At 34.7% G+C, this 25,520-nt stretch overlaps 1 protein-coding gene across 1 annotated transcript in view; it reads left to right on the top strand.

Annotated features, from left to right (window-relative positions):
• The window catches only part of xpo7 (exportin 7), a 249,926-nt gene that overhangs the window by 110,386 nt on the left and 114,020 nt on the right, over nucleotides 1-25,520 (top strand). Inside the window, 2 exon segments of the mRNA XM_051933382.1 lie at nucleotides 2,684-2,850; nucleotides 14,019-14,084. Of these exon segments, the coding sequence (XP_051789342.1) occupies nucleotides 2,684-2,850; nucleotides 14,019-14,084 (233 nt within the window).

Below are 25,520 nucleotides of genomic sequence, written 5' to 3'. Positions count from 1 at the left end.
CTGTGTGTATATATATATATAAATGACTAATTTTCTTTTGTTTTGTTTTTCACTTTTACATTTTTACTTTGAATATAAATTCAACACTATTAATTGCAGCTATTTTTTGTCATCATTTATCATTTTATCTAGTTACAGTAGTCTAAAAAACAGAAGAAACGGAGGTGTAGCTTAGTACCAGAAGAGGGCGCTGATTTATAGATTTCAGCTAGGCGATGCAGACTGAATAAATGTGGATGTGCTCATGAGAATCAATTAATTGGTGTAGCAGTAGTAGTTTTATGAATGTTTTACTATACAGTGCTGGTGAAACAGAAGCTAAAGCCTACAGACAAAGCTGTTGATTTACCAATCAGTCTACAATCCTATCCACACTCTGTTAAGGTCATTTGCTGATGAGCGAAACAGGTAATTTAATTTTATACACTATTTTGTGAAATTGGTACTAAAATTAATTTTGCAGGCAATTTTGCATCTATGAATCAGGAAATTCACTAAAGAGAGTTTTTTTTGGTAGTTTTAAAGTTTTATTGGGCTGAAAAGAAGGGATTTTGCTCCCTAAAGCCTTGTTCACTTTTTCTGCAGCTTCGTAATGCATATAACCACAGCACGCCAGTAAAATCAGTTTTATCTATGCCTCTAATTCACATCATTGCAGAGGAGTACAGTGCATTTTTGTAAAAATGAGACAAAACACCCCGTTTTACAAATCACTGTTTTCTCCACCAGAAAACTAAGTACACAAAAAGCCACCTTCCCCAACTATGTTACCTTGCAACTGACTTTTGCTGTTTTCTTGATTCCTACAGATGAGCCTGAAGATATGCACAATTTATGAACCCTGGGGCTGGAAATTTCTTTTCAATCACTAAGATTACGAGCATAATTTGCAAATTAGGCATTTTAGTGCATACTACCAGAACAACCACAACATGTGGCTGTTGGCTCAACAAAATATAAATGTCTTCACGTAACAGGAAATGAGTTCACCGATCTCCCCATGAGATCTGTATTTGAATACTAAATGACAAGCAGACACATGCTGAATTAATACATGAAGAGCTTCCAGACTGAACTGAATGCTTTTCTTCAATTGTTAATAGCAGGAATTTATCTGGAAGTGAAAAACACATTTTTCTTTGCAAAGTGAAACGCTGAGTTTCACTGTGAATTCAATTTTATGTGAACAGTTTTATTCATCACAAGTCACAACATCTGGCTAGCTGTAGAGGATTGATAGACTCACGGTCTTTGAGAGCTTGGCAGTATGGGAGGGTCTCTGAGTAGAACCTGCACTTTTCCAGATTTAAACAAGTCTGTTGTGGTGGTTTAAATATGTAGTTAGAATGCTCTATGGGACAAAATGCAAAAATTATATTCTACTGGGAGAAGACTTTCATCAACCAATTTGTAGTATAGCTCATTTTATACAAATTCTTTTTTTTGGTTTATTCTAAATGTTTTCCTTGACTGCATATTTTCTATATGGTGCTATGGAATATAATCATTTACAATTTTAAAGAATAAATAATTAAATTTGATTTATAAGAAATCAAATTAAAGTTTTTTTTATTACTTTTAATTATTTTTTTCACTTTGGCAGTTTGATTTTTTTGATTTTTATTAAGACTCATGAGCATATGTTACAGGGTGTTTTTCTGTTTTTATTTTGTAAATTATTTATCATGGTAATGTTAATTTGTTAATCTGTAGTTATGTTGATAAGCAATGTCTCCCTCTACTTGTTAAAGCAGAGAAGTCGCTTGGTTTTTCTTAAATATAAATAGGTAATTAGTTTTATGCTTTTGTAACTATATAATTTATATACAGAAAATTAAATGCTTAAGTAAATTATTTATTGGATTTTTTTTCCGTTTCCGTTTACTCAACTCTGTAATAATTTCCTTTAATTAGAATTGCACCTTTTTTTGTAGATAAGTTTATAGTTTATTAGTTCTTTTTTTTCCCTCTTGTGGCAACTAGTAGGTCAAAGGTTTGTTCAGTTTTGGTTAATGCTTGAAATTTGTAAAATTTATTTTCATAGCATTATCGAAACTTAAGTGTTTAATTTCATAAAGGGAACAACATTTTGCTGTTGGAAGAGTAAAGGTCAGTCATATTTTGTTTTGTGCAGTTTCTCCAGAGAAACATAAAAAAGACCATGAATGGGTATGCACATTAGAGTGAAATACTTTTTAGATACTGTAAGTTATAAAAGCAATGTAGAGTATATAGAATATATATGGTCACAAGGTAATAGTTTATCTAAATTGTGCATTGTTACTTTTTAAACGTTAAAAAGGAGGATTTTAAAGATTTTTTAAAAATTTATCATCATTTTCATTTCATATCTAAAAGTAACCCAAATTAACCCAGAAAAGGAACAACAATGATATCTTATAACAGGTTGTAAGAAAATGTCCTGGTGATTAGAGTAAATGCACCCAAAATTGTAGCGCTCCTTACCAGTTATTGTACACATTATTTTTAGTTTGTAATTAGTTACCAGAATAAAATCATTGTGAGACATTTGATCGTAGACAGAAGAGAAATGAGAGAATCAGGGGGACTTCAGAGATGATCATAGATGGAGGCCATAGAGGCCCATCACTTCATTTTATATTTTTCCTTTTTATGTGTCAACTACTTTATTTTGTAACATTATTTTCCATTCCACTCACAGGTAACTATGTTCTTAACTATCTTGCAACCAGACCGAAGTTGGCTTCATTTGTAACGCAAGCTCTCATCCAGTTATACGCCAGAATTACCAAACTTGGATGGTTTGACTGTCAGAAAGAAGATTACGTCTTTAGGAATGTAATAGCAGATGTGACAAGATTCTTGCAGGTATAGGAGTTTATCTTAAGTTTGAATAAAATAACTTAGTAAAGGGAATGTTTTGGTTTTTTTAGTGGTATAACTGATACAGTAAACTAATAATCAAGTTTCTAAAGGTTAAAAGATGTTATACTGTACATGCTCTTTCCTTTTTTACACAGAGAGATGCCTGTAACAGTATTTTGTTTTAGGTGATCAGGATATTTTTAACATAACCCAAAATCTAGTTGTGTTTAGTAACTGCTGAATTTTCCCTTCGGCAATACATATTATTGACATTGTTTGTCAAATGTTAACATTTAACTTATTTTTCTGATAATTGTAAATTCTACAAACAGTACGTTACAATTTACTTTTATATATATATATATATATATATATATATATATATATATATATATATATATATATATATAAAATATGTATGTGTGTGTATGTGTATGTATATATGCATATATACACAAACACATGCACAGTATATGTGTTTTATTCATTTTTTAACAGATATACTGCAAAAGTAGTGGGATAAGTGGTATAAAGATTATTAGCTTTTAGAATTTTAGAATGCATGAAAGTTAATATTATGCAAATCATGCAACAGTAATTTAATTAAATGTAGACAGTAATATTTTAAGTATGCCTACCCAAGTAATACATTTTCTTCTTAGTTCCAAATTTAATTCTTGAGACTATGCATGTTCTAGTGTAAATATTAATATGAGCACCTCTTTTGTTTGTCACACCCTATAATTTGGTATTTTGGTATTTGGTACACTCTAAAGTAGCAGTAGCACTTTTCATTATGGAGTTTCATAATTCAAAATTCTATACATTTCTTTTAATACCAGTACCTTTATACTACCATTTAGTATAGGAGGATAGTCTAGGCAATGTTGAGAGTATCATGGTAGCAGATTTTTGATGATGTTGCTTGCGCTTGCAGTGTAATTAATAATATCATAATTCTTCAGAAATGTATTCTGTAGAAACTACATTTATGATTATTCATGTAATCACTTTTGAAACCTGCGTAATCCAATGTAGAATTTCATGCAACAACAGATTGGACGCAAAACAGGAGCAAACCTCGGACTGAACATCAGTCCATCATACAGCACACTTTACTCATACAGGTGCCAGTCATCCAAATCTATCCTAAATAACCCAAAAAAGGTGGAGTTATCCTCTGCTTTATTTCTCACACAAAATGTCAGTTTTATTTGATCTACAGTAAACCATTACACATTTTTAAGAGAAATGTCAGAATTCATCTAATTTGTAGACAAATCATTTTAAAAATGCAGTCTTTTAGTGTTCAATATGTAACAGAAAGGAATGTTTATTGTTTTATGGTAAAATTAAGTAATAATATTTGGGCAGGAGATGATTTTCTGTTTTTAATACACTGATTCTAAAAATGCTTTAGGAACATTGTATATTTGGTAATTATTAAAAGGATCACCTCCATTACATATTCCTTCTGATTGTACCTTTTCTCTGAAATTTGTTCTTCAATGTTTTTTCTTCCTATGTTTCTTCAGATATCCAGTGGCCTCATGCATAATGCTGTGTGTAGAAATCACACTAAAACATGGCGTACGGTCAAAAGTCGAAATGTGCGTGTGCACAAAAAAATTCAGATGCAGAAAACGGTGTGTAAGTCACCTTCCAGGCACTTCTGCTACATAAATCCCACTCAGTGTGAAATGTAACGCTTGTGCACGTGCCTGCCGCCCCTCCGAGACTCTTCCCAGAATTACGCCTCTTTGAATATGAAAATCAATATAAATGTTCCCTTAAGTTCAGCATTCTGTGAAAAGACAATGGTAAAAGCACAGGGAAAAGAGAAGAATATTGGCGAATACCAAGGAGGCAAGGAAAAATGTACTATTTGTTGGTTTAGGCAGTTGTACAAACAACAAAAGGAAGTTGATCAAAAGTTCAAGTTCAGAAAGTCGCACAGTGCCCAAAACAAAAATGATGTTGTCAGATATCAAAGTTGCCGTGAAAGGCGAGTCCTAGCCCACCGTCTGAGTGTCATATGGAAGCTTATTAGGGTACAGAGAAAAGAAAAAAAAATAGGGACACAGTGGAAATAGAAGCTCGAAATGTCAACTTTAATCTCAAAATTTCCACTTTAATCATGTAGTTTATTTTGTCATAGTAGAACTTCATAAACTTAATCTGAAAATCTTTTAATTTACAAGTTTCTCAAATTCCATCGTAACTAAAGTAGCATATTAAGTGCTTCATATTGTATGTCTTTCTCTTACGCCGACAGGACACACATACATTACATTCAGCTCTCTGAACAATTTAAATGCTAAGATGTATATTTGATATCATTTTCATGATAAATTGAATTAAAGCATGTATTAAATGTGGGGCCACAGTGGCGCAATGGTAGTGACAAGCTGGTGCCCCATCCAGAGATTGTTCCTGCCTCTTGTAAATTGCTTGTTATGCCGTGCGCACTAACTAACCCCAAATTCCTGTCCTTGCTTTTCTTTCTCCAAGTAACCAATCACCACACAATCAGCTCTTTAGTAAATGTCAAGCCATCTGTAAGCTTAGAAATCGATTCTTCAAAACTTTTAAGGAACATTGAAATTTAGTCGTAGTACATGTTTAATTATTCCATCCATCTGTCCATCCAGGGTCGCGCCAGTCCCGGCAAGTATACAGTGCGAGACAGGAACAATCCATGAACGGGGCGCCAGTTCATTGCTACTGCTGTCCACAGTGTCCAGACATTTAATAACAATATACATTATTTAAATGAAGTTAAAAAAATATCTGTATAATGTAATGTATATACTTTACTGCATTTTGTCTGAAAAATGATATCAAGAGCTCCAAGAAGACAGTGCCTGGAAATCTAAATCGACTTAGAAGCCAGTTGTCATCATCTGTAAATATGTGTTCTCTTCTATTTCATTGAATTGAATTCCTTTATTGTTATTGTATGGTACAATGGAGATTAAATATGCAAATCCTCCATAAACTTATTTTCCTATAAAATGGTAAAATAACAACAAAAACAACAATAATAATAATATGATAAATAATAAAAAATATACAATATGAAAGCATAAATGGCTCAGGTTATGCAATATTACAGCTGTAATGCATGGTTTCCAGTGAGATAATTGTATTCTACCAGGAGCACTTGATGGACTGATTGAGTGCGTTTAGAGCTCTTGGAATGAAATTGTTTCTGAACCTCGAGGTTTGTGCAGGAAAGGTTCTGAAGTGTTTGCGAATGGAAGAAGTTCAAATAGACTGTTCGCATGGCTGAGGCAGCGTGTGCTATAAGCTGTACTCCGATAATTCTCTTGCTGTTCTGTTCAATCTGTGGTAGAGCTTTCTGATCAGCTGCTTTAGAGCTGTGATTCTACACTCAGATACAGTGGGTTAAATATCTCAGTGGTGCACTGAGAGTAACAGCGCTAAAGCAGCTATGGTATTTGGAATAGTTTAGCCATTCCGTGCACCCATATATGGTTACAGGTTGATTACAATCAGATGCCTTAAACTAAAAAATGATATGCGGTTAATGTCAGTGTATTTGATAAAAGGATATGAATCTAAAAAATAAACGGAAGCCACACAGGAACAGTAGCATTGCTTTCACACTGGGTGCCGCCAGTTTGGAAAACCGAGCCGAAACTTGCGTACACTATGGTTTGAGCTGGTGTGAGAATGTGCGTGGTTTTGTGCCAAGTTTAGTTTTTATACATCACGATGTGAGTGTAGAAAAGGGTGTACACAACATTTTTGTGCATACAAACAATTTATACATGAGGCCCCTGGTAATTTGATTTTTACTGATGAAATGAATAATTCTGTTAACATTAGGGCTAATAGATAGATAATAATAATTGAGTGTAAGCAAATTACTATTAATAAATTACTAGTATCTTCTTGTAACAGTCAGGAAATGCACTGTATTTGTATCATTTTATTGTAGTGAAAAGTCAAGCAAAATGACACCTTTTATTGGTTAACTAAAAAGATTACAATATGCAAGCTTTCGAGGCAACTCGGGCCCCTTCTTTAGGCAAGATGTAATCATTTTATTGGAAATGATAAAGCATTGTCAGTCATCAGTTGTGGTGTTTTCACATATAAATGATATACAAGTACCTATCACTGTTATTTGTTTGAAACATACTGATTTGTACAGTAGTTTATTGCCATATTAGCATTACTGAATTATTTGCAGTGTTTCATTGTATTTATTAAATTGAATGGTGTTGCAAAACTTTAGAAAAAAACTTCAAATGTGGCAGCTTTTCTCTTGAATAAATATAATCGCAAATTACATTAGAGAAGTAAGCAGAGTTTGTATGTTCTCCCTGTCTCTATGTGGAATTCCTTTCAGTTTCTCTGGTTTCCTCACACAGTTCAAAGACATGCAAGTTAGGTGAATTGGCCTGTGTGTGTGCGTGGGCCTAACCCTGCAATGAGTTGGTGCCCTGTTCATCGATTGTTCTTGCCTTGCACCCAGTGATTGCTGGGATAGGCTCCAGCTGCCGCACAATCCTTCCATGAATAAGTGGTTTAAGAAGAATGAATGAATTGATGGATGGAAATAACTTGAGCAAAACGATTAAGCACTTTATGGTGTTGTACATCTTAAAGGATATTTTGATGATATTAACCATTCTTCCTTGAGATAGTGACATGTTTTAAGGTTTGCTTATCAAAAATCCTACATTCTGTTGAATAAAAAACACAACAAAGGATCCTGTGTTACAGTAAAATGTATATATAACAACAAATACAATATCCATCTGCAGGGAAGAGAGCACATACTCCAAACCCTTTAGAAATGCTGAGCTGCTGAGGAACAAAATTCTTAAACTAAAGCTATTACAAAAGGTAGTTTGAAATATCAGTTCTAGTAATTCTGTACTTCCAATGGATTCAAACAATAGAAAATGTATATACTTTTTTATTTCAACACATTATTCATTATTTTAATTTAAAACATTATCCATTATTTTAATTTCAACAATTATTCATAAGAATAATTGAGCCTAAAGATTTGTCTGTAACAATGTGACAAGAATAATTTTTAGTTAGATTTTTTTATTTGTTCCTTTTTTGAAGAATTCATGGTGATAATATTATACTATGTAATGGCTAAAAATGTCACTGTAATTTTTGTATTTTAAGTTTTTTTTATTGCAATAAACTAGGGGGCTTTTCGCCCTGCTTGCTTTGCTCACCAACCCCCCTGCCTGCGTAACGAGCCAGCCACTTCGCGTCTCTGCTGCTCACGTATGTGGATTTCACTATCACCAAACAACAAATCTTTTAATTCTTACGGATACACCTCTTCATTGGGAAGGAACACTACTTTTCCCTGATGGCAACATGAATTAGACGATCTACAAGTCTCCGACTTAAAGTTTAAATCCGAACAATATCTACATACTTCAGTCATATCACTTATGTCCATATATTCAATCTCTTTTCGCTGTTCCGTTATTTCACTGAGTAATAATTTCTGTTTGTTTGCGCTAATGCGATCAATGCTATAATTTATTTGAGACTTTTGAATTTTAGAACTTGTATTGTCTTTAACCTGCTCTGCATGTGTATCACGCCAACGTTTTTAAACCTATTTACGACATTCTACTTTGTCATTTACTCTTTGTCTCTTTTTTCCGGCCCTGGGCGCGGTTTAATCTCATGGCACAAAGTTCTGTCTTGTGGAACATGAAATTATCTCTCTGAAAAAGTCTTGTCTTGTCCCAGGCTAAAAAGTCTTGTCTCAGGCTTTTTTTATATAATAGAGAGATAAACATATGCAGTGTTGCGTGGTTAACTGTTAAGTCTATAATATTGTATGTGTCCATTAAAAGTAAAAGTACGCGGATAAAAAGATTATTAAAATAGATGCAAGCTAACTGGGAATGTAAAACAAGTAATTGAATGGACTTAGATGAATGAATGTGCCATGCAGACTTGAGTGGACTTGCATGTTATTAAAGGGCATATCTTCCTTTTTGTTGTCATTTGTATATTCTGTACAATACATTACTAAACATGTTCCATCATGTTATAGTATTCATAACATCGATGTCCAAGTACCCAAATTGTGGTTACTTGTAAGTAGTCTTACGAACTAGTTGTTGAATTGTCCTTGACCATAAATTTTAAACAGTTTGATTAGTGTTTTGTCTGCTTCTGCCCAGATGGTGCAATTTTACATAAATTAAATTTGTAGTAATTTGCATATATGTTCCTTTACTCAGATGTATTATTAGGTCAGCATGCTTGTTTGTCTTTTACAATCAGATACTATTAACTTCTTACACTTCTATAAAAAGTTTAACTGAATTAAACTCTCCATTTTTGTGTCAAGTGCCAACACTAACCTAAACCAAACAGAGACCTCTCTTTAAAAACGGGTAATAACAGATAACATGGAATCAAAAGCTGCCATTTTTTTAACTAAGCAAAATACTCTGAATCCTGCTTTGCTCTACTGCTTTTCTAGAATACAGTTCACTTCTGTTAAACATGACAGGACTTTTAATCATTGGCCTGTTTCATGAAATCTTTCAGTTGAAAAGGTTAAATTATCTCTTATAAGCTCTGACCCTTGATAATGATCTACAGGAACATTTTCACGCAATACAGTACTTGGGTGATCTGATGACACGATAAAAGAGCGGGTACTAAATTGAACTTCAGTTGTGGAAAAATGCACTTGCTTTAAGTCAGTTAGGCTGCTGCTGGCAATGAGTACAGCTCACAAAAATCAGTCAGTTATCAGTAGTAATCACATCACAACAATAAATTCTGGAAGAAGTGCTAGTTTTTCAAAAATAACACCTTAACTACTTGAAAGTTGCTACCTTTGTACACCAGACATTTTTTATTGCCGTATTATTGTTTTCACAGTTTCATTTACTGTTCTTTGGCAGTAGTACATGTTATGATTTTTTTTGGTGTTGGTTTTGCATAAAGGGTTATACAGTTTTAATTAATTTAAACACTATTGCAAGGGAAATTATTGAAAAACTCAACACCAGCAGTGTTGCAGATAAATGTCCCCCTGTACTGTGGAACAGCACACCAAAGGAATGTCCATATCCCCTGCCATGGGTAATTGTTTGGAATTAGCTGATGCCTCTGCAATATATCACTCTAGAATCAACATTAGTAACTATATTGGTAAAATGTTTATAGCAAACTCAACTTAGTCTTAATAATTTTTTTTATTTTACCTGATATGCTCAATGCATTTTATATCTAGAAAAATATTTATTTTTGGAAAATGTTAAATTTTCTTTCCATTGACTTCTAATAGCATTTTTCTAGCGATCCATTGGTTGAATCACATTGATTCTAAATTTCCATTGGGATTAATACAATTTATCTAATCTATTTATTTAGTGCGATATGATTTAACACATGAATGTAATATTTATTTACATTTCAGCTTTTGGTGCTGAGTATTTGATACCTATGTTAAGATATTTTATTATACTGTTATTTAGTGGTTGTATTTTATGATAAACTAGCAAAATACCCGCGCTTCGCAGCGGAGAAGTAGTGTGTTAAAGAGGTTATGAAAAAAAAAGGAAACATTTTAAAAATAACGTAACATGATTGTCAATGTAATTGTGTTGTCATTGTTATAACTGTTGCTGTCTTTTATATATATATATATATATATATATATATATATATATATATTATATATATATATATATATATATATATATATTATATATATAATATACACACACACATAAACATTTATATACATATACATATATATACATATCTACATATACACATCTACATATATATACACACATACATAAACACACACATAAGACTTACTGAGTGAAACGGGCTTTCATTGACAATCATGTTACGTTATTTTTAAAATGTTTCCTTTTTTTTTCATAACCTCTTTAACACACTACTTCTCCGCTGCGAAGCGCGGGTATTTTGCTAGTATATATATATATATATATATATATATATATATATATATATATATATATATAGATATATATACACATATACACACATACATGCAGTTTTAATAACACAGAAATCAATATAAACATTAACATCATTATCATATGAGAATATGAAGTAATATATAAGAAGCACATTTCATATATATATAAATTATTAAACAGTAAAATCTTCTTCTGTAATTTGCTACCGTGGCAATTTGTGTGTCTGTCCAGGATTTTAAATGACCTGTAGCTCGCAAACCGTTGCACCTATACACTTGAAATGTGGTACACATATAGTACGTCACGTCTACTATCCGCTTTATGGGTGATGATTGTTTTAGTCTTTTTATCTTTATTTTATTTTATTGTAGAATCAACTCCTATCTGCGCAGAGCAGGGCAGCCGTGGGCGGATGCGTATGGTGTATTCACTCGATGTTATCGTGCATTGCGCTGTCAGTGGTATTTTGATAAAAGAATTTGAACAACATATAAGAAGCGTATAAATTATTAAACAGTAAAACATTAACATTTAAGAAGTAAAGTTACATTAAGTACTACTGCTGTGCCTTCGGGTATACCTCATTTTTTGTTTGCCCATTACATGCTTAAATGTATACATTTTTTGGTGCACCTACCCGAGAACACGCGACATATAACCGAGCGTGGGAGAAGCATGGATTTTAAACACGCGTTGAGTTGATCTGCTGGTCTCCCTCGTGAAATAACTGGTAATGTTTGACTAAAATCTACAGCGAGTAAAACGACATTACCTCCTATTTTTTTTTTTACGATCTCTGAGATGTTGCTTTTTTCGGTTCAAGACTTCATAAGCTCTTTTATGTTGTATGGTGTACTTATCCCAAACCATCATCTTTGAATGTTGCAAGACTTTCGCCTTGTATGTAGATCGGGGTAATTACATTCATTGCATTCCTAGTCTGAATCACAATGTGATTGTATGGGTGGTTACCTGGCACTGTAGGGTTGCCACCCGTCCTTTAAAATACGGAATCGTGCCGCGTTTGAGAATGAAATTGCGTGTCCCGTTTTGAATCAATACTGGACGGGATTTATCCCGTATTTTTTTTATCATTTTTTTTTTAAAGCAGCGTCTCATGCAAATCATCCCACACGCATTTTATGAAGATGCCTCCTTTCCTACTTTTGATTGGGTAATACTTGATGTCATCGTTAGTTTGATTGATGTTTTTAACTGTCCAGTGAGGAGGGCGTGTCTTTTAAGTACAGTCTGCAAAGTGTTGGCACTGAGATGTGGCGTCAGCGCCATACTTGAAGCCCCTAACGTTGCGGTCAGCAAGTCGGCTAACATCCGCCATGTGCTGTCTTTCAGTTGCGAGAAGCAGATCATAGAATGGTTGAAACTGTTGCCCCTAACGTTGTGCCACGGCGTGTGGTTCGTTTATACCTCGTGTGTTCTCATTAAAGTTTTATCTCGCGAATATGTTATTGCAATCCGCAGCGGGAGTGTTTCTATAAACTTAATTTAAAGTTACGTTTTACACCGTGGTTTCTTTCCCTTATGAACATGCTTGTATGCTTAACTCGCTCCGTTCTCAATTGTTTAATTAATTTTTTGCTGTTAGCTGTTCGCGGCTCTTCCTCCATTTCCCCCTACTTCGTTCTTTTATCTCGCGAATATGTTATTGCAATCCTTAACGGGAGCGTTTCAATAAACTGATTGAAAATAGTTTTGCATTTACCTTTTTAGTAAAAGGCGAGCTTTTAAGCCTGAGAAATCAGCCCGTAAATGCACACGTTTAATTGCACATGTGTTAATATGTATGGTTACACAGTATTAAAAGACAGTGAACAACGTCAGTTACCTTTGTTCCCGCGTTTGATAAAAGGTGAGCTTTTAAGCCTGAGAAATCACCCCGTAAATGCACACGTTTAATTGCACATGTGTTAATATGTATGCTTACACAGTATTAAAAGACAGTCAAAAATTAACGTCATTTACCTTCGTTCCCGCGTGTGACTCGTGCTGTAAATCTCTTCCTTGTTTTTAGTTCACGTGATTACGTAGGAGGCGTGATGACGCGATACGTGACTCCGCCTCCTCCATTACAGTGTATGGACAAAAAATATGTTCCAGTTATGACCATTACGCTTTGAATTTCGAAATGAAACCTGCCTAACTTTTGTAAGTAAGTTGTAAGGAATGAGCCTGCCAAATTTCAGCCTTCCACCTACACGGGAAGTTGGAGAATTAGTGATGAGTGAGTCAGTGAGTCAGTCAGTCAGTGAGGGCTTTGCCTTTTATTATTATAGATAATATGCTGATATATCTTCATTTTGCATTATCTTCTTTAAGGCGTTATTCAAATTACATTTATTCATCAATGGTGCTGATAGTATTATTACATTGTAAAATGGATCCATCCTTACTGCCTTGTGTGAGGTTTACTGAAGGTATTCTCATGGTCTCCCTCCAACATTGCTGCTACTTCAAGCTTTTATGGCTCCTTCCAGTGCCACTCCATTGATCCTTTCTCTGCCATGTGTTCTGTGTATACTAATATACTGCCTCACACAGCTCACTTATGGTCAGAAGCAACAGCACCTGCACTCACTGTCCTCATGTCAGTCAACAAAACCAGGATGCTCCTGAGGCTCACTGGTGGTTACATACCCAGGCCAATGGACTTGGGCAGCAAGTGGGTCTTGTAGGTCCTTTTTGTAAGTGCTTGATCACCATTATCTGTCTGTATCTTTTTCTATCCATCTCTCTCTCTCTCTCTCTCTCTCTCTCTCACACACACACACACACACACACACACACACACACACCCTCTGCATGGCTTCTCAGGATGGCACCATTCCTTTTGGCAGCATCTCTTTTCCAAAGCCATGTGACCATGTAAGAATTTTCATTCCTAAACCTCCAGTGAATATTTTCAATAAAAATCTACAGTATTGTTTATGCATTTGATTTATCAGACAGTATTCATGTTTTTATTATATGAAGATAAAATAACATATTAGAAACCATTCATGCATGAATCAAAATTTCAGAAGGATCTCATACTTTTTCTCATAATTGTAAATTATTGCAGCACTGTGATTTGTAAGTCATTTATTCGTTAAAATAATTATATGGAATACAATTAAAAGCTAAAATAGTTATTGACTACTTACAATAAATTATATGTAATTTCAGGATAGTGTGGAACATTGTATCATTGGAGTGACGATTCTGTCTCAGTTAACTAATGAAATAAACCAAGTAAGTGATTCATTGTTCTTCGCTGAAGTAAGTGTCATTTTTTCCCCTCATTCTCCTGTTTGGTTTTCGTGTGTGATTGTGTTGTTTGCTCTGCTCAGTGGGTAAAATCTTTTCATCATTAAATACATTATTGATTTGTGTTCTTTTATAATATAATATCAAGGGATGGAAATTTTGAATAATTAATTATACAAAATTTTGTCAATACAATGCTTTTATTTTGTAAAATAAATGAGAGTACCAAATCACAGTAAAATTGTAACAAATTACTTTTATTCAAATAATTAACCTTATATTAATTGTATTCTTTTTTTGGCTCCCTCTTGCAAATTGGCTTTAAGCAATTAACCAATATGTTTATTGTATACTGCATAGATTAATATGTTTGATATGTAGCTAATCCATTATTTTTATAAAGTAGGTCTATATATTTTGACAACCTGTGCACTTCTGTGAGCCAGTCTTCAAAGAGGAACACTATACAGACAGTTAGTGCAAAAGTAAGTCACCCCATTAATATTTTTTTTTTAACATATGTGGACATGTCAAGATTTGATTTTCATTTGAAAAAGTATCTTTAGATAAAGGTGATGTAATTGAGTAAAGCAATGCAAATTTGACCTTGCAGTAATTTGTTCAACATAAAATGCACAGATAAACCATTTCTGTCTCTCGAAAAAGTAAGTACACCCTTGGCTCTAATAGCTGATATTGCCCCCTTTGGCAGAAACAACCTCAAGTAGACATTTTGTATAACTATCTACCACTCTCTGACATTGACTAGGAGAATGGTTTTCCTACTCCTCCATGCAGAATTATTTCATCTGTGCGGTGTTTGATGGGTGTCTTGCATGCACAGCCCGATTCAAATCCGCCCCATAGCATCTCAGTGCAATTTATGTCCTGGCTTTGACTTGGTCTTTTCAGTCATTACTTTGTTTTTAGTCATTCCTTGGTGGATTTATTTGTATGTCTCGAGTCATTGTCATGTTGCAAGGTCACTTGAGCGGCAGTCTTTTTCACATTATCATCAAGCATCTTCAGGTACAATGAAGTACAATGAAGAGTACACAGTGGATTCTATGATGGTGACCTGCCGAGGCCCTCATGCAGTAAAGCAGAACCAAACCATAACATTTCCTCGACTGTACTTTAAAGTTGGTATCTGGTTTTTCTGTTCAAAGGCTGACTGTGGTTTTTACTAAACATGTTTTCTGGTACTTCGGACGATTCATTCTATCTTTACCTCGTCTGTTCAGAGCACATTGTTTTAGAAGTCCTAGTCTTTGTTTAGGTGATCATGGGCAAACTTTAGTCTTGTCTTAATGTTCTTTTAGGGCAGGAGGGGTTTCCTCTTGGCACACCTCTCATGCAGATCTAATTTGTGCAGCCTCTTTTTAATGGTAGACCACTATTTGACATCAACATTGGCAAGAGCTACCTTTGATTAAATTCTGGAGTTCTTAGAGACATCTTGAAGCATTTTGCATTCTGCTTTCAGACTAAACTTGTGGGGATGGCCTGCCCTGGACGAGTTGGCAGTTGTTTGAATTCTTCTCCAATTATAGGTGATCTTCTAGACAGCAGAATGGTTGATGTCCAATAGTTTGTAGAACTTTTTAAATCCCTTCTTGAACTCCTACGCATCTACTGTATAACCTTATTTCTGGAGGCCTCACAGTGCTTCTTTGATATAGGCATGGTGTTGGCAGAAAGAACAAGTCAAACTAAATGTCTAAGTTTAAGTAAGAGAGGTTCCTACAATATCCTCTCTATTGATGTTCTAGTCATTTCCACCTGATCTGGTGCACCTGATTCAATTTTTAGGTATTTGAGGTACTGATAAACGTAGGGGTGTACATACTTTTTTCCAAATATGAAATTTGCGTTTATATTTATTTAAATTATGTAATGAACTACAATATGTAAATGTGGCATGATGTTTGTTATATTATATCACCTTTATCAATAGATAATGTTCAAATGAAGATCAAATCCACATATGTTAAAAAAAAAAATCATTTAATGGGGTGTACTTACTTTTTCACAAGAGTGTATATAAATTGAATTTAATTGTATCTTAATTCCTACATTTATCTATGCTTGACATTTTGAATATAATATATTTACTTCATTACTCAGTATTAATTTAGTCTTCCTTCCCTGTTTTACAGATACACACTGTAGTTCAATAAACAGTTAATATTTGAATATGCAGTTACTTATTTTCACCCCTTCTTGAAACAAATAGATGCTGTTCAGTTTTGCTGTAATTTGATCAGATATTTAATGGCTTCCATATTTGTGTCATTAGGTTGCAAGGGATTTGTTTTCCACAAAAAATGGTTGCTTTTCTTTAACATATGTACATGCTTTATTTTGTATCAGTTGCAAAAAGAATTTGCAGTGACAAATAAAGATTTCCAGTATGATTTCTGGGTTTTTATGTGGAACTCCAGTTTGAAGCAGTTTCAAAATACTCACATCAGTTGTATTAGATTTACGGTATTTAGAGTAGCATTGTTTATTATACCTCTGTCTATGCTTTGTTAGGTGCATTGAGAAACAAATACACATTTTACAGATTTGGAAAAAGGTCTTCCTCAGACTTTCCATTTGAAGTGTTTTGTTTATGATTTAAACTTTTCTATTGTTATTTATACTAATAGAGACATTCTTTGAGGTGCTGAGAAACACTCAGTCAGACTAATAAGGAAAAAAAACTGATTCATACAGTTTTACAGATTATGAGTGTGGATTTAGTTACTAGAATGTAATCATTACATTTGTATTTCTTCTTAAGAGTTCTCATCAGTCATGTTTCCTTTGTTCAGATATTTATAAGATCCCACAAAAAATTAAGTTTTCTAGTTTATTAGTTACTAATTTTCTACAATAGCAGTTACAAGTTTTCAATTTATTTACTTGTTTGTTTATTATTAATAAACAAATAAATAAATAATGTAGATTTCCTTCATACCTTCATTACTATTTGCCTTTGAGTCCCATGACTGGTCGTTTTAAATTTGGAGTTTGCATGTTCTAACCGTGTGTGCATGGTTTTTCCTCTTATATCCTCAAACATGTGGAGGTTGAGTTAATAGGTGACCCTTAAGTTTTCTCTCTGTCAGTTTGTGTGCGTGGGTGGAACGACCTCTTTTATGTATTGAAATGAATAATAACTTGTGGAAATATTTTACCAATACATTACAAACTCCTTTAACAACTTGAAGTTTCAATTTAGAAAAAAAAATGTCCAGCCTAATTGTAATTCTTGGCAACTGAAATTACTATCTAGATTAACTAAGCTTTAAAACATTAGAGGCAGGTTCTTTTTAATAAACAGTAATATTTTAGCTTTATCACAAATCCATGCTTGTTTTTGGATTAATGGCAACTGATAGGTGGTGTTTAAGTCTTTTTTGCATTGTTTAATGACATCAGAGCATTTTGCCAAGAGGAAACTGTATTTTACATGTAAATGGAGGTTTTTAAGAAACTACGTTTTTGCCTTACTCATCTTATCCTGGTTTGGTTTGTGCATGTAAATGTACTTACTGTTTAAGTTGGTTTTAGTTGTGCATTGAAGGAGAGATTTAACTCCTTTGTGGCAGCTTGCCACATGTGGCTTAAAGTGATGATTTTTTTTTTTTTTTGCCAGTTTTGTCTTTCATTGTTATTGTTTTATTTTTAAAGTGATTTGAGATTATCTTTGTGATTCTTCAGAGAACATTAAGGAAAATATTGTTTGGAAATTGTCAGGTTGCAATTGAAATGTGTTGTTTTAAACTATTGTATTTTACATAGCAACAGAGTGAGATGGTGATCAATTTTTCCTGTTTTACTGATCCTTTCTTTTTGAATGCCTGGCTTGAAAACAAATAATTGTGTTATCATGCAACCTATAGTGAAAACAGACAAAGGAGTTTGTAGCTCTTCATCACCTATTTGTAAATGTGATCATTTTCATCATTCTCACTCTACAAAGATTAATTAATTTTTTTTTAGTATCACACACACCAGGAGTTTATTTTTCCAGTGATTGTAGTATAATGAGTTTTACCATGTTTGGAAGAGTACATATACAGAAGCTAAACCTTTCCATATTAATTATAGCATGGTAGATTTGTGATCAGATCTGGCAAAGTATAAAGGAGACAAACTGGGAAAATGTTAAGTTATGGAGATTGTTGAGGAGTAGGTTTAAAAGTGTATTACATGCAATGCAGGACAAATGTATTAAAAAATTTAGAAAATCTACATGATTTATCAAAAACTCTGGGATGTTGGTGGGTTTCCTCACATTAACTGTTCGCTTCAGGTCCTTCCACAACATTTCGATTGGATTAAGGTCAGGACTTTGACTTGGCCATTCCAAAACATTAACTTTATTCTTCTTTAACCATTCTTTGGTAGAACGACATGTGTGCTTAGGGTCATTGTCTTGCTGCATGACTCACCTTCTCTTGAGATTCAATTCATGGACAGATATCCTGACATTTTCCTTTAGAATTCTGTGATACTAGGGGGCTCCGCCCCCTGCTCGCTTCGCTCACCAACCCCTGGTGTTGGGAAATCACAAAGAGCGTGATGTATGAATGAGATATAGCATAGTGTGAAGGTGTAGATGACGCAGATAGGAAGCAAACAATAAAGTGTTTGGCACAGTCTAAAGGTTTATTGGAAAATTTCTTTGTAAACAATATTAGTAGTAAAGATGGTGTCTTGTCCTTGAATGAGTTTTCCTTGGCATGGAGCATTTATGACCTTAACTTTAACGTCAGATGAACGTCGAACTTGTGAGAAGGCTACATAAAGTTGTCCATGTACAAAAACGGGCTCAGATAGGTAGATGCCAACCTTGTCCATGGTTTGTCCTTGTGATTAAACCCTGTTTAGTGTTAAGGTTTCTTAATAGCATGATTATTGTTCCGTTTTTAAGGCTAAGACTGTGTTGTGGTAATCCGGCTGGGTTAATAGTGTTCAAATATTCTAAGGGGAAATTAAGATGGTCATTGTCGTCATCAGAGTCAAATTTGTCAGAGCTTAGAAAGAGGTGTGACTCTCCAGGAAGTAATGAAATGACCTGGTTATTAATGTGATTAACAGTAATATTTTTTGGACATAATATAGTTCGTTGTGTTAAAAGGGGTATTTGGTCTAATGAGACCGCTGTTCCAAATATTTCCGTAAGTAAGTCGTCGCAGATAAAGGGTTGAGGAATTGTAATAATATCTGGGTGAAGTCCATCTGTTTTGGTGAGTGTACAATGTCCTAGTTGTAATAACCAATTGTTATATTCGGGATCTGGACATCGCATGTTTTGTACCAAGTGTATCTTTTGAAAGCAATGCCAATTGTCCGCGTAACATTTTTTGTTCCGCGGTTTTCGAAGCGGGTTGTAGGCGGCGACGTGAATTATTTTTTTTTTGATGCGGGTTCGTGTTTGTGGTCCCGTTACTCGAGCCGTCTAGTTTTGTACCCATGATCGTGAATTGATGACTTGTTTGATCTTTATCGTTAGGAATATGGATAAGTAATACGGAGGATCGAACTCACTGTTAATATGCGGACTGTTCGTTTCTTCGTATTATCACCAATCAGGTCTCGCGCCTGTATATGTATTGTAGTCCGGTCTCTTGTTGTTAATGTATGACGTCGTCGCGTATTTTAAGGTGGAGTGAACAATAGCTGAGCGCATGACATGTGGAGCAATAGCTAAGCACTGTCTAAAATCTACTCCTAATAAAAGTACCTTTCCTCCAAAGGGAATATTATTATTCATCAACGCAATGCCAATTGTCCGCGTATTTTAAGGTGGACTGAACAATAGCTGAGTGCATTGCAAGTGGAGCAATAGTTAAGCACTGTCTAAAATGTCTTCCTAATAAAAGTACCTTTCCTGCAAAGGGAATATTATTATTCATCAACATTTGTAGAAGTTTATCAATGGTGTTGAATAAGTGACTGGATGCCATTGTACATTCATCTATAATTAATAGTGTGGCAAGACGGATGTCACGTGCATTGTTACTGTTCATTTTCATAGTGGATACCGATGTTTCTGTGATTGGGACTGGTATTTTGAATAAGGAGTGACATGTGTTTTTGGAGCCGAGACATTTTTTCTTCCGCGGTTTCAGAAGTGCGTTGTAGGTGCCGACGTGATTTGTGCATATTTGCGTTCTTGATTTGTTTCAGGGTGCACTGTTCCAATGCGATGTAATATTTGTCCACATACGCGAAAGCAGTATGGGCCATTGCCTTTTGGTGACCTGATATTTACTCCGGTAGATGCAAAATCAAATGAACTATTGTAGGATGTAATGCAGTTCATAAAGTTTTTACTTTCAGGTACTTCGTTAGTTAGAAGTTTCTATAGATATGCAGGAAATGAATGTAAAGGAGGCAGTGTAATTTGACCCTTTTGACAACAACGTGTAAATTCATAACTTGTATTGCCATTTGTTTCTTCAGGGAAGTTAAGTGAATGACAATGATTGCAAATGACATTAATTAATCCCAATGAATTTTCATGAATAGTGGACTTATTATTGAACGCGTTGTCAGCTAACTGGCGCAGTCGTTTAGCAGGTGTCTGTCGTTGATGTCCTTGACGTGTATCTTTTGCTTGTGCCGTTTGAGAGGCGCGTCGTTGTATGTGCAGGATTTGGGACGTGCTATTCTGGAGCTGTAATCGATTTGCCTGTGGTGTGTGAGAAGCTCGTTGCAGTTTACGGCGTTTATTGTTGTATTGAGCCTTGTCCGTTTTTGTATGTGTGTTAGTGTGGTCGTGGGTCTGAATCGTCCTTTTTGTGTACGTTTCGTGTGCTGTGTCCGTAGTCTGTCCCGTTTCATGTCTAATGGGCTTTGTGTGGCGCTCGCGGCTTCTTTTTTTTTGTGTGCTGGGGGCTTGTTGCCTGAGTTTTTATTTCTGTTAGTGGAGGGGGTGTTTGTGTGTCGTGGGGCTGAATCGTCCTTTTTGTGTGCGAACCGTTTCGTGTGCTATGTGGCGCCTGCGTGTGACTCCTTTGTTTTTGGTGTTCTAGGGGCGCGTGGCCTCATTTCTTATTTCAGTTACTGGAGGGGGGCTTTGGGTGTCGTGGGTCTCAATCCTCTTCTTTGTGTGTGTCCCGTTTCGTGTGCAATGGCTTCGTGCGTTTACGTTGCATTCCATCCGGCCGGTTTCCGTTGCTTGGAGGGGGGTGGGTTTGTGGGGTGCCTGCGCAGTACGTCTTTTACGTCCACGGCCCATGGCCGGATGTCCCTGCGTCCATCCGGTTTACCATTCTCAGTTAGTAATATGGATAATTCAGAATTCATTGTTCCATCAATGAAGGCAAGCCAACCTTGCCCAGATGCAGCAAAACAGGCCCAAACCATGATAGTACCACCACCATGTTTCACAGATGGGATAAGGTTCTTATGCTGGAATGCAGTGTTTTCCTTTCTCCAAACATAACACTTTTCATTTAAACCAAAAAGTTCTATTTTGGTCTCATCCGTCCACAAAACATTCTTCCAATAGCCTTCTGGTTTGTCCACGTGATCTTTAGCAAACTGCAGACGAGCAGCAATGCTTTTTTTGGAGAGCAGTGGCTTTCTCCTTGCAACCCTGCCATGCACACCATTGTTGTTCAGTGTTCTGATGGTGGACTCATGAACATGAAGATTAGACAATGTGAGAAAGGCCTTCAGTTGCTTAGAAGTTACCCTGGGGTCCTTTGTGACCTAGCCGACTATTACACGCCTTGCTCTTGGAGTGATCTTTGCTGGTCGACCACTCCTGGGGAGGGTAACGATGGTCTTGAAATTCCTCCATTTGTATACAATCTGTCTGACTGTGGATTGGTGGAGTCCAAACACTTTAGAGATGGGTTTGTAACCTTTTCCAGCCTGATGAGCATCAACAACTCTATTTCTGAGGTCCTCAGAAATCTCCTTTGTTCATGCCATGATACACTTCCACAAACATGTGTTGTGAAGAGCAGACTTTGATAGATCCCTGTTCTTTAAATAACACAGGGATGACACCTGATTGTCATCCCATTGATTGAAAACACCTGCCTCTAATTTCACTTTCAAACTAACTGCTAATCCTAGAAGTTCACATACTTTTGCCACTCACAAATATGTAATATTCGATCATTTTCCTCAATAAATAAATGATCAGGTATAATATTTTTGTCTCATTTGTTTAACTGGTTTCTCTTTATCTACTTTTAGGACTTGAGTGAAAATCTGATGATGTTTTAGGTCATATTTATGCAGAAATATAGAAAATTCTAAAGGGTTCATAAACTTTCAAGCACAACTGTATATATGACCCAGACGTTTAAATTAAGCTTTGGAGATTAAATATTCTTAAAACCTTAAGAGTAATACAGAGGTGTAACATTTCAGTACAAAATGAAAGTCAACAACAAAAATTAAGCTTCTTCAGATGGCAAAACATTGATGAAAAGTAAATTACAGTATTGCATTATGTGCTGTGATGGAGTTCTGTAGCATGAAGTGTATTCTTTAAATGTAATTCTCCAGTATGTCCAATGTACAGAATGTTTATTCTCTGCTAATTTCCCACCTATGTACACATCAGTCCACCAAATTCAAAGGTAGTTCACACTACCAATAAATATAATCTATAAAAATGTATTAACTGAAGATATTGTACTATTGAGCAATTATTTAATGTGGTAAATGTATGTAATTGGAGATACTCAAAATGTATTTTATACTACAGCCCATCCCTGCAATGCAAAGCTAATACGAGTCAAAAAAATTTGAAATATACAGAATTAACATATAATGGATCTATTTTTCCCTATAACAAATAATGGAAAATATTGTTAATATGGATGGCACGTCAGCAGGTATTATTTCTTTCTTTGAGAACACACAGCCTTGCTTCTTATGACAGAAGGCTTTATGGTAGATTATATTTTTACAGAAGAGGAGGAAGAGTCAGTGAGTGTATTTAGCAGGTTTGCATTTGTCTACACCTGAAAATTAAAACAATTACAGTAAAACTTTGATTATCCGTCACTTGATTAACCTAACCGTCAACCTTCATTAACCGTCAGGGCCAGAAAAAAAAATGCGCATGCCAGCGCCTACCTATTACTGTACTACTACTTCCATGCAGTACATTGCGAGGTTTGCACATTGAAACACCTTTCCCTTCTGCTAGCACGTAGTGTTCTTCCCCAGCACAACAGTGTCAGTTAAGTACCTTCAGTTTTAATAGTGCTTCGTAACTTTTCTCTTTTATTATAATTAATCTACTATACCGTATTATAGCTGATAAATGTATGGGTTTGGTGTAGGAATTATCACAAAAATTGAAATTATTAAACATTTACAAAATGGCTAAAGTGTTTTAAGTTTTCAGTTTACAGAGTAGGAAGAACAGTGAATGATATAAAGCGTGATACCAACAAAATTGAAAAATGTGTCAAAAACTACTGATGGCAATGTTCTTCAGTATTTAAGTTTCTTTTTAAATTCTGTTATATTATTTTTTGTTAATATATTGTGATATGCAGGCAGCTTATGATGAGGTGTTTGGGAGCAGAAAGGGAGGAATGAATGCTTAAGTGATGGGACTGGGTGAAGGGCTTCTGTTCTGTAAGGGGCGAACACGCCTCTTAGGAGATGAGTGATAGGAGAAGTTAGGAGTAAAAGGAAGATGTGGCATAAGGAAGTTTTGAGTAGGGACTCAGGAGACAATAAGCAGGAGGGTTTGTGATATAGAGAAAAAAAGAATGTACTGTAAATGGTAGGAGATAAACTGATTGGTAGGGAAAGCTTTCTTTTATTGTTTTGGTGGTGTGCTCCATAACCCAGATAACTACATATAAGACAGGGTACCGTTTGTTACGGAACAAAGACTCCAAGTAAAACGGAAAACTCCAGTACCTCTGAGTAGTATTTGCTTATTACGCTGGTCATTGCAATATTATATGAATTAATTTTTAAAATAAATTAATTATATTTGTTAATATAGTTTTGTTTTTTGTAAATAAATATGACTTCGCTAAACTAATCTACTCTATATCATTTTTAAACTAACTGTTCTATTATCCATCTTTAACCTTATCCATCATGGCCACGGCCCTGAAGAATAATCGAGGTTTTACTGTATTGCAAAGATTTATCAGTAGTGGACTAGACCATTATTTGAAGTTATACGTAAAGCCTCGCACACACGCAATGTGAGATGTATATGACTTGGTTAATTTATCTTTGTTAACTTTCCTTATTTTACTGTACAACCCATTTAAATATTTCCTTTTAACATTCCTACATACAGTATGGTAAATATTTAAGAGCACAATTGAATGATTACTGGTCTGTCTTTAGTGTGGAGATTCAACCAAAAGCAGGCTAAATTTTCTGACGAATAGCTAAGAGTAAAAATTAGTTCTAATTAAGGGTCTGCAATATTGGCAAAAAGTGATATCTCGATATTTTCACTTTCCTGCTCCACTGACAGACTGAGGAGATCGTTCCTCCTCCACACTATGCGACTCTTCAATTACACCCGGGGGGTTGGATAAACGTTAACATTATTCAACGTTATTGACTGTCTGTATACCTGTATTGTTGTCACGCATTAATATTTTCTTTATCAGTATGCTGCTGCTGGAGTATGTGAATTTCACCTTGGGATTAATAAAGTGTCTATCTATCTATCTATCTATCTATCTATCTATCTATCTATCTATCTATCTATCTATCTATCTATCTATCTATCTATCTATCTATCTATCTATCTATCTATAGACAATTTTTTGCATCATTTAAAAATGTTTTTGTAAATGTCTTATTGATCTAGCTTCGTCTTGATAATCATATATTAATTGTAGCTTACTAATGAGATTAATGGAATCAACAATTAAGGAAAACAGGTCTTATTTATTTACTTAAAACTGAAGTAAAATAACACAAAACATTAAAATCACCAGTCAAAGTATTACTGAAATCAAACAGTGTATGAGTAAACCATTTCAAAGTGGCCTACAGGATTAAACAAAAACTGCACTAAGACCAAGAAAATAATTATAATGAGAACATTGAGAGCACTTACCCTTAATGTAAACAAGATATGAATCCAAAGGGAATAAAACACTAATCATGATTGAAATACAGGGCATGAACATTACAGTGTGGATGAACATAAACTGCTCTGCTGTAAGGTGAATTGTGCAGCATACAAGCAAGAATAATAATCTAACATACTGTACTATAGTGTAAAAACCTGAAGTTCTTTCAAATACTGCACAAAGATACAAAAAAGAGATCAGAAAAAGTAAAACAATTGTAAAATTTTACTGAGGAAACTTCAAGTTGTGTGACAGAAACACTGGTCTGTCAACAGCGTCTGGCTTAAAACAGTAAAGTTACATGTTGCAACATTTCCTCTGGTGCTGAAAG

Source organism: Erpetoichthys calabaricus, chromosome 1 (genome assembly GCF_900747795.2).
Source record: "Erpetoichthys calabaricus chromosome 1, fErpCal1.3, whole genome shotgun sequence".
NCBI lineage: Eukaryota > Metazoa > Chordata > Cladistia > Polypteriformes > Polypteridae > Erpetoichthys > Erpetoichthys calabaricus.
This window is presented reverse-complemented; position numbering and strand designations above follow the sequence as displayed.